This window comes from Bos taurus, chromosome 5 (assembly GCF_002263795.3).
Source record: "Bos taurus isolate L1 Dominette 01449 registration number 42190680 breed Hereford chromosome 5, ARS-UCD2.0, whole genome shotgun sequence".
In the NCBI taxonomy this organism is placed as follows: Eukaryota; Metazoa; Chordata; class Mammalia; order Artiodactyla; family Bovidae; genus Bos; species Bos taurus.
The window spans coordinates 39,947,707-39,961,786 of record NC_037332.1 but is presented as its reverse complement, the minus strand read 5'-3'; the positions used below and the strand labels follow the sequence as shown (position 1 = coordinate 39,961,786).

At 35.4% G+C, this 14,080-nt stretch overlaps 1 protein-coding gene across 5 annotated transcripts in view; it reads left to right on the top strand.

The window, feature by feature from the left end:
* CNTN1 (contactin 1) overlaps nucleotides 1–14,080 on the top strand; it is a 404,879-nt gene that overhangs the window by 213,629 nt on the left and 177,170 nt on the right. For all 5 annotated transcript variants that reach the window (XM_010805057.4, XM_059886103.1, NM_174280.2 and 2 more), the window contains 3 exon segments: nucleotides 1,543–1,679; nucleotides 2,911–2,943; nucleotides 12,440–12,572. In XM_010805057.4, the coding sequence (XP_010803359.1) occupies nucleotides 1,619–1,679; nucleotides 2,911–2,943; nucleotides 12,440–12,572 (227 nt within the window). In that variant the 5' untranslated portion in view covers nucleotides 1,543–1,618.

Below are 14,080 nucleotides of genomic sequence, written 5' to 3'. Positions count from 1 at the left end.
CCAATTAAAATAAATAAATTTATATTAAAAAAAACATGCTTTCAAGTTTAATACTATGTAGATCCAAACAAGTCTCTCATTGCACTGACCTGTGTACACATAAGCGTTCCTGTTGATCTGTGAACTTTTTAAGGGCAAGCAGACTATGCTTTCTTTTTGATTCTTTTATCTGCATGCTTGGTCACAGATGGATCTACAAAGATGATGATGAGGCTTAAGTCAAAGAGCCCCTCACTAAAATGAAGCTATTTCAATGCCTTGAAACCAAAATAATCATGTGGTCAGAAGTTTTTACAGAATTTTATAAAAGCAAGATATTTTACTTAGACTGATGCATAGTTTTGTAGCGTAGTTTATTATTTATTTATTAGTATTTTTTTAATTTGGCTGTGTTGCATCTTAGTTGCTACATGTGGGATCTTCCATGTGTAGTGCAGGATCTTTCATTGCAGCTCATGGACTCTCTAGTTGTGGTGAGTGGACTCAGTAGTTATGACACATGGGCTTATTTTCTCCATGGCATGTGTGATCTTAGTTCCCTGACCAGGGATTGAACCTGTGTCCCCTGAATTGCAAGGTGGATTCTTAGACTTCCCTGACCACCAGGGAAGTCTCTGTAGCTTAGTTTATATTAGTAATTTTGTCTTCTTATCTTTAAAAATAGCTCTCCAAATTTTAAAGATTTTGACATACAAAACCTAGCTTCTCTCTTATAAGGAACAATTATTTACATTTTCTTGAATGAATAAAGGAAAAAAGTGAAAGCAGGGAAAGGGAATAAACAAGTTATTAATCTATATACTTTAACATTTAAAAATTTAGGTTTTCTGGCAAAAATTTTCCATAAACCACCAACAGGCAATCTAAGATATAACTCTTGTACAATGTCTATGAATTTATAAAATTCTTATACAGATATGGTTGTGGTGATGATTTAGTTTCTAAGTCATGTCTAACTCTTGAGACCCTGTGGACTGTAGCCTGCCAGGCTCCTCTGTCCATGGGATTTTCCAGGCAAGAATCCTGGAGTGGGTTGTCACTTCCTTTGCCAGAGGATCTTCCCTACCCAGGGTTTGAATCTGGGTTTCCTGCATTACAGGGGGATTCTTTTACTGCTGAGCTACTAGGGAAATTCTTATACAAATATATGTTTTACTAAATCTTTCTACCAGTGCTTCAGGTCAATTTAATCTTCAGGTAAAATAGTTGACATTGAAATGTTCACAACTCTGCTATTTGTAAAAAGATGTTACTATACTCAGTTATTAAAAACTTAAAAAAATGTCAATTCATTTACTTGCTCATGTTTCTTACGATGTCAGTACTGGGAAGAAGGTGAAGCCCTGATACCGAATCTACTCTTTTCATTATAATATGATGTTTACAAATGTATTTAAATAAACTAAAACTTATTATACAAATAAGAAATATAAAATAAAATAGAATTGATAATATTGTTGATGCCAAATGGTGAATATTTTCCATTACCTTTCTTTCCTTTTTCTTATCTTTCCTCTTCCTTCTTCTCTTCTCTTTATGCAGGTGTTTAATATTATCCAACTGCCATAAAGTTAAAGATTTTTTTTGAAATTTGAACCTAAATTCTACTGAACACAAGATGAAAATGTGGTTACTGTTCAGTCTCCTTGTAATAATATCTTTTAAAACTTGTCTATCAGGTAAGAAATATCCTGTCTATAACATATAACTTCCACAATTTATGTCAGTGTAATTAATATTCTTTTCACTATATTGAATCTAGTGTATAAAGTTCAGAATTAATATTTTCCTTTGCCATCTGGGTCAGGCAAGTAAATGCATATATATTAAGGCTGACACTTTTGTTCTTTTTTCTTTTTAGTTTCAATTAAAATTTCATAAGATAAGTTAAACAATCTTATATAGTGATGTGCTGGTAAATGGTTAAAATCTGAATATCTGGGAGGGGAAAAATATCCCTGCTGTAGCATTTGTCAATTCCTACAGAGTAAATTGTCCTACTGTTGTCATTTTCAACTTGAAACCATGTACGGTGGTGGGAGAAAAGTTATGCAATAGCACACCATCATATAGTATGTTCACTATAGGGGTAAAATTGACTTAACCTCATTAGTATACATAAAAGTAAAACATAGTAAAATATTAGAAAATAATGGGTTTTAAGCTTTTGATACATTTGTCTATTTTTTACAAGTTAATATAATTTAATTTTTATTATTGGCTGGTCAATCTTTTGAAAACAATTCAAAAATAATCTACAGTGTATTCAAGGACTTAAGAATAACAATGCAGTTTTAAGTATACCGTAGTTTTAGGATAAACAAACACTATATTTCTATTTTTCAAAGATAAGTGTGAAAGATTAAAAAATATTTCTAAAGGTACATTGTATTTTTATCTGAAGCAGTGTGTTTTCTAACAATATTTTATAATACCTCTGTCTCAATTACCTTAATTCAGCACTTGTTGAGTTGCTGTTAAGTTCAAGATATAGATGGATCTTATATTTTCATTTATGAACCTCCCTTGATTGCTTTAATAATGAACTTGATGGGCACACATATATAGAACTATTTGCATATATGCATATATATTATTTAATAAAGAAAATTTGTGGTAAGGTTATTATTGCTGTCTACATTTATGAATAAAATAAAGCAAAGATATTCTTATTAGTACTGAAAATTCATGCCAATTCTTTAAAATTTTTGGTGCTGTAATTATAAAAATGCAAAGATAAGAAATAAATATTTCTAAAGACATGGTCATACTTCAGCCTTAATGGTGAAGAGCTAATAATCTAATTTCATTAACTAATATCTCGTTTATTTGAGTAACATTTGAAATCAAAACAAAGAGCAGCTTTGGGATTAATATTTTTCTGATTTTTGTCTTTTTTTTTCTTTTTAGAGTTTACATGGCACAGAAGGTATGGTCATGGAGGTAAGTTGATGAAAGGGTAACTTTTTAAGTAGATTTCTTCAAATAAACCATATTTCATCCCTACATTAAGCTATTAAGTTTTTAAACTTATAGCAAGTGGTTACAATTAGAGCACTTGGGAATTTTGTAGATGTTTTATCTGAGGTCTTCATGTAACTTATTTGATTACCAAAATAAATGAATAGATACACCACAAGCAAATATCCAAGTGGAGGATTGTAGCAGATAGAATATATTCAATGCAACCTGTATTTTCCCTTCATGTTTTATAATAATCCTATAGTACTTAATTTTGCAGCAATATTTTTAATATTGTAAAATTCTAGCTTGTTTTGAAAGCCTTCTGCTTTGCTGCAAGAAGAAGAATTAAAGTTAATAAGCTTGGAACCTTAAGATTCAGTTTAATTGGAAATCCAGATAATGGAAAATTTATTGTTTATCTTTCATTAAATATAATTAGTGATCCTGATAGTTTAGATTATATTTCAACCACTGAATAGTTATTGCTAGAAATATAGACTGGAAAAAATAGTCTAGAGTAAGATCAGTCTGGACTTACATATTCAACCAGGTATTCACTATGTGATCTTGTGCAAATTATTCAATTTCTATGAGACTTACGTTTCCTACGTGTAAAAATCACAGGATTCTTGTGAACACTAAAAAAACAATGTAATGATAACTTACAGCACTGCTGCTGCTGCTTTAAGTCGTTTCAGTCGTGTCCGACTCTGTGCGACCCCATAGACAGCAGCCCACCAGGCTCCCCCATCCCTGGGATTCTCCAGGCAAGAATACTGGAGTGGGTTGCCATTTCCTTCTCCAATGCATGAAAGTGAAAAGTGAAAGTGAAGTTGCTCAGTCGTGTCCGACTCTTCGAGACCCCAAGGACTGCAGCCCACCAGGCTCCTCCGTCCATGGGATTTTCCAAGCAAGAGTACTGGAGTGGGGTGCCATTGCCTTCTCCAACTTACAACACAGTGACCTACATAGTAAACAAATAAACATGGTAACACTGGTAATCATTGAAAGCCACAGCATAGTGGTAGGAGAACGAGTAATTAAAAGAATCACTGAGTAATCAGTGCTATTGCTTCCATGCCAAAGCAAGAGTTTCATGCCAGAGTGAGTCAGAGTCTCCATCGATAGGGGATTTATAAAAAGGAAAGTCTCAGCAAGAAGCATATCAAAGCTATTTCTGTTTCTTCCTTGTGAGTTAGCCTATATAGTGTGAGTGTAGGCTATATAAAGATCAGTGACATATGCTCCTTGATTTCAAGAACCTTACATATAATAAGGAATAATAAAAGTAAGTGGGTAACAAATTCATAAGAAAAATATGATAGGCTCTTTAAAATAATTGAGGAATTAATAAATATTTAATGATGGAGCTAGTAGGCAAGGGAAACTGGAAGTATTTCAATTATTAGAAATGGAAATAATTCTTAGAGAAAGTAGAACAAATAAGTACAGAAGTGGGTAAATATGGACTGTGTTAGGTCACTAATTCAAAGAACACTTGTTCTGAAGGGTGTTAGTAGGACTTCATTGTCAAATAAATTTGAGAAAGGCTAGTTCATTAAACTTCAACAGTTTATTATTATGTGTGTTGTTTTTGTTCAGTCCCTCAGTCGTGTCTGATTCTTTGCAACCCCATGGACTGCAGTAATGGACTTATTAATTTCCCAAGACTGCTATAGCTATAATAAAGCCACCAACTGGATGGCTTAGAACAACAGAAATTTATTGTCTCACATTCTGAGACGAGATGTCCCAAAGAAAGGAGATATCAGAGTCAGGTTTCTGCTGAAACCTGTATGGGAAAGCTCTTCCTTTCATCTCTCAGCTTCTGGTACCCCAAACGCTGGGCTTCCTTTGTGGCTCAGATGGTAAAGAATCTGCCTACAATGCCTGAGACCCAGATCAAGAAGACCCCTTGGAGAAGGGAATGGAAACCCACTCCAGTATTTTTGTCTGGAGAACTCCATGGACAGAGAAGCCTGGCAGGCTACAGTCCATGGGGTCACAAACAGTCAGACACAACTGAGCGACTAACACACACACACACACACACACACACCCCAAACATTCCTTGGCTTATGGCAGCAAACACAGGCAGACATAAGGTAGGTGTGAACAGATGCCCAGATTGTTATGCAAAACACAGTGTCTAGAGCTTGAGGTTGCACCATAGGTCAAGGAAGTGGTTGTCATTAATAAATGTGAAAGGCTCTTCGTAGGCAAATAAAATCATGCAAGGAAAACTTGGTCAACAATTCTGATAACCTGATCTTAATTTTCCTTCTAATAATTGGATTCCTGTACATTCTCAACACTAACTTGTTATATTTTAGTTATGATATATTGCTGCACTGTTACCTATTACCCATGAGACTAAAGAACTGATGAACCAGAGTATTCAAAGCTTAAGCCCTAAATGTCCTTATTCTCCAGAGAAGGTGATGGCACCTCACTCCAGTACTCTCGCCTGGAAAATCCCATGGACGGAGGAGCCTGGTAGGCTGCAGTCCATGGGGTTTTGAAGAGTTCGACACGACTGAGCAACTTCACTTTCACTTTTCACTTTCATGCATTGGAGAAGGAAATGGCAACCCACTCCAGTGTTCTTGCCTGGACAATCCCATGGACAGCCCATGGTGGGCTGCCGTCTATGGGGTCGCATAGAGTCGGACACGACTGAAGCGACTTAGCAGCAGCAGTCCTTATTCTCTTATCAGTGAGGAATGTTTGAAAATGGAGATAATAATAATGCTTTGAGCCGATTTAAATATTGTCTCATTTAGAGAGTTTACTGTATTTTAAGAGGGCTTACAACACTCCCCAGGCCACATCCACTGAATATTGCAAACACTAAAAATTCCAATATTAAACTCTGCTAAAATTTTATTCTCATTGCTTTGTTCCTGAAACTCTCATTAAAACATACTTATGTAAAATCATGTTTGAAAACTAACAGATTAAGATGACATATTACAGAATAAGAAACAGGATTTCTTTCATTGAATATAAAATGAATAAAAATAGCTCTCAAGCACAAATTGTAATGATACTTTCAATTTCCAGAGATAAAATAAGATGGCAAGGTTACAGTGGATCATCTCTACATAACAAGAGGTGAAGTATTTCATTTAAGATCATACACTAACTGACTACATTAACTGTGAGACTGAGAATGCTACTGAAAAAAAGCAGCAGTTTTTGCCTTTCTGTTAATCTTCTTGATCAAATTTAAGAAATGAACTTACTTCTGCAATAGATGACCACTATATGGTAGAAAATAAATTTTTATTGAGTAAATCAAAGAATGATTTGAAGTAATTTTTTCAAGTAGCTTGAGAAGTTATCTATATAACTGTGTGCTCCTTTTTAGAAGACTATATCTAGCACAAAAAAAGAGCATATGTTTTAAAAACAACCTTATTTTAACATATTTTCCATTTGTTTCTGTACCCTTTAACCTCATAATACTTCCAAAGCATGATAATTTGTCATCTAATTATTTCCATTGCCCTGGAAATAAAGCAATGGATAACTTAATTTTTGTTAACAGAGATTATAATGCTTGTATTAATGGATCCTTTGCTGAGCCTTGTGTTGTATTACCCCTGAAAGTTCTTTTTCCTTGATCTGAGTGCCCTAGCTCAACTAACAGAGCAATGAGCTTGGATAGTCTTCAAGCGGGTTATGAAGCTTACATTCAAAAGTTAACCCTGAGCATACCAAAGCAATTCGAAGCCAGTTATGAATAATTTATCTCCCAAGAGCCCAAATATATCCTCAAAATAAAATGCATATTGTAATTGGTAAACCACCCAATGAAATACATTATTTTATTCAGGCTTGAAAATATTAGAAAAGCAAGAAATATTTATAAAATTTATAAATATATGCTAACATTTTATAAATAACATTTATAAAATAATACTAACTGGAAACACAAATGTGATATCAAGTGTGTCATAGTCTCCTTTTGTTCTTAAAATGGGCAAAAGGAAATATCTTAAATATAATATTTTGTCAAAATGGAAAAATTCAGTGTTTTATTGGAAATTAGTTTCATATTTTATCACTTAAATGATTCATTGTCTCTGTAAAGGGCAAATGGAAATGGAGCACTTGGAAATATCTGCATATAATTTTGGAAAAGTACTTGTGGAGAATAAAATAGCATGGGGCACTGATAATATTCAGTTTGGCCTATAAACTTCAACCCAACTCACCCCCGAAGTGTTTTATCTTTACTTCAGTGAGTAGAGGGATTGCCAATCAATAGACATAGTCTTATCATTATTAACATGTGGCATTTCATTATTTCCAATGGAAATTGCCATTGCTGATATCTTTTCCAGAAAGAAACATGCCTTATGATCATGATGAAGAAACCATAAACATATGTTCAGTTTTCTAAAAGCTGATGAATTTTTATCTCAAAGTCACATATCTTAAAATCAAAAGATATCCTATCAAAAGAAACATTTAAAACCATTCATTTTATGAAGATATGCAAGTGTGCAACTAACCCCTACCTCCACACAGATGTATGTTTGTGTGCAGCTGTCTTTGTATTTCAAGGCACCATACAATACTTGAAATAATCAAGGCAATTAGGAATGAACGAAACTCAACTACTTCAAATGATAAAACTAGTTATTTTAAGAAAATTAATAAATTTTTAATTAAATTGTGAATTCAGGATTGTTATAATCCCAATAAGGCTTCCCTGGTGGCTTAGATGGTGAAGAATTGACCTGCAATGCAGGAGATAATGACAGTACCAGAGGACTTTTTAGAAGCAGGTGCTAGACAGCCCAGGATTAGCTATTTCTACACTGGAAATACAATACTATTGAATCTTTAGTTAATGCAACTGTGCACCTACTGAGATGAGTTCAAATTTTTTAAAATTGTATGTGATCACAATTATTAAATGAAGTACATATTTAATTCAGTTCAGTTCAGTTCAGTCGCTCAGTTGTGTCCAACTCTTTGTGACCTCATGAATTGCAGCACGCCAGGCCTCCCTGTCCATCACCAACACCTGGAGTTCACTCAAACCCACGTCCATCGAGTCAGTGATGCCATCCAGCCATCTCATCCTCTGTCATCCCCTTTTCCTCCTGCCCCCAATCCCTCCCAGCATCAGAGTCTTTTCCAATGAGTCAACTCTTCGCATGAAGTGGCCAGAGTACTGGAGTTTCAGCTTTAAGCATCATTCCTTCCAAAGAAATCCAAGGGCTGATCTCCTTCAGAGTGGACTGGTTGGATCTCCTTGTAGTCCAAGTGACTCTCAAGAGTCTTCTCCAACACCACAGCTCAAAAGCATCAATTCTTTGGCCCTCAGCTTTCTTCACAGTCTAACTCTCACATCCATACATGAATTAGTGGAAAGTATTTCCAATTTGCTGCTTATTCCAAAATTCTCCAATGTATGTTGAAATGGACCTAAGGAAAATCTGTAATCTTGAAGACCTAAAATTCTATTAACAGTGTCTTTCACAGAACAGAACTTTTAAACTTGAATAAAGTCCAGCTTATCATTTTTTTTCTTTTATGGATCATGCTTTTGAAATCATGTCTCAAAATTCTTCACCATATGCAAGGTCTGAATCAAGTTATTGACTGAATTAAGGACAACTATAACCTCTAGTTCATTAAACTGTAGCCTCACAGAAGACCATTTAAAATTCTTATGTTAACTCTAATGTAACAAGTGGAAACTCAAGATCTATCCAGTGTAGATAAGTCGACTTCTGTTTAAGCTTTATAATTGCACCAAACATTCATTCCTCTTTAAATTTGATAATGTTTTCTGTTGATAATGATAGTAATACCATAATCATCAAGCTTGTATATAAATACAATGAATTTAGAAGATATTCATGAGCTTAAACTCCCCTAAAATATATTTATTTTAATATTCTGAATAATTAGTATGTTTAAATTTTTTTAATTGCTCAGAATTGTCACACTATTCATTATTCATCAAAGGTTGAAGTGAGAATAGTATTCATCTTACCTTGAAGAAGAGAATCAAAATATGTTAATAAAATTGAACTTCACGGCTCATCTTTTTAAGCATTTTTGTGTAAATTGGGAAGAAACAGCAGAAGCTTCGAAGCAGCAGGGTTACTAAATTGTTCCAGTTAGTAAAGCTGGGCAATTGACAAAGATTCAAAGAAGAGTTCATGAGATTGTTCAAGTGGGAGAAGAAATATCACATGACTTATGTCATAGATATGTGCTTAGTCGCTCAGTCGTGTCAAACTCTTTGCAACCCCATGGACTGTAGCTCACCAGGCTCCTCTGTCCATCGAGACTCTCCAGGCAAGAATACTGGAATGGGTTGCCATGCCCTGCTCCAGGAGAGCTTCCCAACCCAGGGATCAAACCCAGGTCTCTCGCATTGTGGGTGGATTCTTCACTATCTGAGCCACCAGAGAAGCCCAAGAACACTGGAGTGGGTAGCCTTCTGCAGGGGAACTTACCAACCCAGGAATCGAACTGGGGTCTCCTGCATTGCAGGCAGATTCTTTACCAGCTGAGCTACCCAGGAAGCCCTTTTTATCATAGATAATTCCAAGGCTATTTCTTTCTGAAATCAAAAAATCTAGAACCTACATACAAATAAAGGTCTTGTTATCAAGGATTTGAGGTTCATTACATGTTTCCCATGAAGGTGAAAGAGGAGAGTAAAAAAGTTGGCTTAAAACTCAACATTCAGAAAATGAAGATCGTGGCATCTGGTCCCATCACTTCATGGGAAATAGAGGGGGAAGCAGTGGAAACAGTGTCAGACTTTATTTTTGGGGCTCCAAAATCACTGCAGATGGTGACTGCAACCATGAAATTAAAAGACGCTTATTCCTTGGAAGGAAAGTTATGACCAACCTATATAGCATATTTAAAAGCAGAGACATTACTTTGCCAACAAAGGTCCATCTAGTCAAGGCTATGGTTTTTCCTGTGGTCATGTATGAATGTGAGAGTTGGACTGTGAAGAAGGCTAAGCACCAAAGAATTGATGCTTTTGAACTGTGGTATTGGAGAAGACTCTTGAGAGTCCCTTGGACTGCAAGGAGATCCAACCAGTCCATTCTGAAGGAGATCAGCCCTGGGATTTCTTTGGAAGTAATGATGCTAAAGCTGAAACTCCAGTACTTTGGCCACCTCATGCGAAGAGTTGACTCATTGGAAAAGACTCTGGTGCTGGGAGGAATTGGGGGCAGGAGGAGAAGGGGATGAAGGAGGATGAGATGGCTGGATGGCATCACTGACTCGATGGACGTGAGTCTGAGTAAACTCCGGGAGTTGGCGATGGACAAGGAGGCCTGGTGTGCTGCGACTCATGGGGTCGCAAGGAGTTGGACATGACCGAGCGACTGAACTGAACTGAACTGAACATGTTTCCCTATGATGCTATTTCTTTCTAAAGGCCAGAAAACATTGGGCATCATCAGGTAATTATTAGAAGCAAAGCAGAAAACATTATAGTATTTCTAGTTTTTCATCTCAAGTATATGGAAATAAACAGCTTAGAGCAGGACTTCAAAAATCATTAGAAAATGACTTCTGTGAACACCTTGCATTCATCATCTTACTTATGGTTGAGTAGGCCTATGGAGTCCTTAGAGAACATGCCCCAATTCCTTTTTTTTTTTTTAGTGTAAATACAATATGGAACGAATGACTTGTATAAAACAACAGCTAAGAAACCAATGTTGAGCTAAATCCCATTTCCTCTAGTTCCTCCAGTTCTGATCCAGTGATTTATCTGTGATCTGAAATAGGATGATGCTATATAATGTAACTGAGATCCATAAATTCTTGAATGGCATTTTCAGCAAATTCCAACTAAAAGTGAGGCTTCTCCCTTTGAAATATTTCAAGTCAGTTTAGAAAAATTAATACTGGGAAAATTAATACTCTTCATACTGGGAGAAACTAACTGAGGTTTTTGATTAATCATCTGTATATACAAAAATGTGTATTGACATGATGCTTGTGGCACCAGAATTAGAAGAATGAATAAAATTCGGCTTCTGAAACTTTTGGAATTAGTCTAAATGGTGAGATATGTAAGACATGTAAATTAAATTTTGAAAAGATCGGCAAATTCATGAGAATGTGGGTTGTCTCAATGTAATTCTTACAGTAGTCAAATGAGGTAGGTTTTAATATTATCTCCATCTTATAAGGGGTGACATCAAGGCTGGAGATATTAAATACTTTTTCCAAAAGCACTGATAAACTTCACTAAGGCAAGATTTAAAAGATGTAATTAAACTGCTTGTTAAGAGAAACTAGAAGAAAGCTCTTATCCTCAAGTTTAACGTTAGAATAGCCAATTTTTCAGTATGACATTTACCTTACACTCGCTCTTAAAAAAATAAATTGAAAGAGTGAACCATAGCTTTTGATTAAGCAGAGACCTACAATGATCCCATGTAAGATATTCCTCCTTTCTAGCCATATATATATATATATATATATATATATATATATATATATATGAAAGTATGAAGTCATCTGGAGTGTCTGGCTCTTCACTGGGCTCTATAAAAAATGTTCCAAACTGACAACATGTGAGTGATTCTCTTCCTCATCCTGCTGTGAGGTGTCACACCTCCTCTCCAGAGGATACGCTGTCAGGAATGACTGCTTCAACACTGGTATTTTTGTGGTAGATTTTAAACCAGCTGGCCAGATCCCATATCCACTTACTGATAACTCATGGATTGTTCAGTAATTTACAGATTGTTCTAGATGCTACCAGTGCTGGTCACATGTTTAAAGAGAAAAACAAAACAAGAACTGCCCCAAGAAAAGACCCATTTCCTCAGAACTTCTAGAAATATTTCATTCTATTGTTCAAAAATTGTTAAACAATTTTTATGTTCCACACTGCTAGACAGCTGTGGAGGAGAGTGCGGTATAGAATTTATGGCCTCTGCAATCTAGTAAACCTTTCCCCAGGCATCTGCAAAACCATAAATTGCATCAAGAATCACAGCAGCTGTGTTAAGTGCCATAAGCCTGCTAGGGAGTTATGAGAATGTGGACCTAAAACTAGGTCACTAAAACTAGGAGGGTTTGAGAGTTGGGTTCCCGAAGGAGCTAACTTTATGATTGTCATTAAGGATTGTACAAATTTTGATGGGAGGAGAGAAATGAGATGGTGGTTTCAGAAAGAGGAAAAGCTCAGAGGCAGGAAAGGATGGCTTGTTTGAGAAGCACTAATTAGTTAAGCATGGCAACACAGAGTGCTTTTCAGAAGATGATGAGAGATAAGTAGAAAAGAATTTTGAATAAACCTAAACATTTTCCTCAGGATCATAGAGGCAAACATCTTTGGTTCAAATGACACTGGAGATCCCATGTTTCTGACCTTTCTTTCAAAAAAACCTTTTAAAATGTACTCAAATTTTCTTTGATTTCTACAATAAAGGAATATAAAATAATTTTATTTTTCTTATAGTTTCTGAGGAAGACAAAGGATTTGGACCAATTTTTGAAGAACAACCAATCAATACCATTTATCCAGAGGAGTCACCGGAAGGAAAAGTTTCACTAAACTGTAGGGCACGAGCCAGCCCTTTCCCAGTTTACAAGTAACGTACCTCACTGCTCTTTTCAGAATGAAGTGTTGGACTAAGATTACAGATCAGCATCTATGATCCTGTATCTATAGAGAAAGCTATGGCCTAAAGCTTTCTACGAAATCTAGGGTCATTATAAAAAATATTGTCATACAGCTAATTTTTTAAAAGTTGTTTAATATTGAAATAGTTTTCTTAAACATATGCATATAATTCACTTCCTATTTCCTGCGCAGAGAATGCCAGTACCATTTCACATTATCACTTAAAAATTGGCTAATGGAGATTATGCTATTAAGTAAGAAAATGGTTACATGAAAAATTTAAATATATTTAAAATATATGCACTTGAGGATAAACTGTTTTTGTATTTATTGGCCTGCTGCTGCTAAGTCATTTCAGTCTTGTCCAACTCTGTGTGACCCCATAGACGGCAGCCCACCAGGCTCCTCGGTCCCTGGGATTGTCCAGGCAAGAATACTGGAGTGGGTTGCCATTTCCTTCTCCATATATTGGCCTAGATAACTCATATATACAGATGACAGATAATAGTCTATATTAACCACATTTAAAGAGCATATTACATAGATAATTCTAGAAAACACCATTTTTCAGTAGTCTCAGATCTATACGCCAGACAACAAAACAAATTCCTTAAATGACTCTATCAGACAATCTATATATCTCTTCATGTTTTTTCTGGAGTACCTATTGACACTATCAAAAATAAATTTATGAAAAGTAGCAGTCAGTTTTCTTGCTTCAGGGTGTTCGGAAAAATATATTAACAGTTTCTAGTCTTATATAAAGAATAAGATTTTAAAATTAACCAAATGCCAATGGATTTTGGTTCCATGAAGACAAAGCAAGTGATTGACAGGAAAATTGGGGCTCTCGTGTGTTCATATCATCTGAGTTAATTGAAGGTTGTCACTCAACAAAGTTGATTTTAGTGGTAGATTTTTCTTTTCATGGATAGAAAAACAACTCTTCTTTTTTTTTTTTTAAATTTTATTTTATTTTTAAACTTTACAAAATTATATTAGTTTTGCCAAATATCAAAATGAATCCGCCACAGGTATACATGTGTTCCTCATCCTGAACCCTCCTCCCTCCTCCCTCCCCATACCATCCCTCTGGGTCTTCCCAGTGCACCAGCCCCAAGCATCCAGTATCGTGCATCAAACCCAGACTGGCAACTCATTTCATACATGATATTATACATGTTTCAATGCCATTCTCCCAAATCTTCTCACCCTCTCCCTCTCCAACAGAGTCCATAAGACTGTTCTGTACATCAGTGTCTCTTTTGCCGTCTTGTACACAGGGTTATTGTTACCATCTTTCTAAATTCCATATATATGCGTTAGTATACTGTATTGGTGTTTTTCTTTCTGGCTTACTTCACTCTGTATAATAGGCTCCAGTTTCATCCACCTCATTAGAACTGATTCAAAAACAACTTTTCATTGCTATTAAAAATGTATTATCATGAAGAATACACATTCCTTTCATTTCAT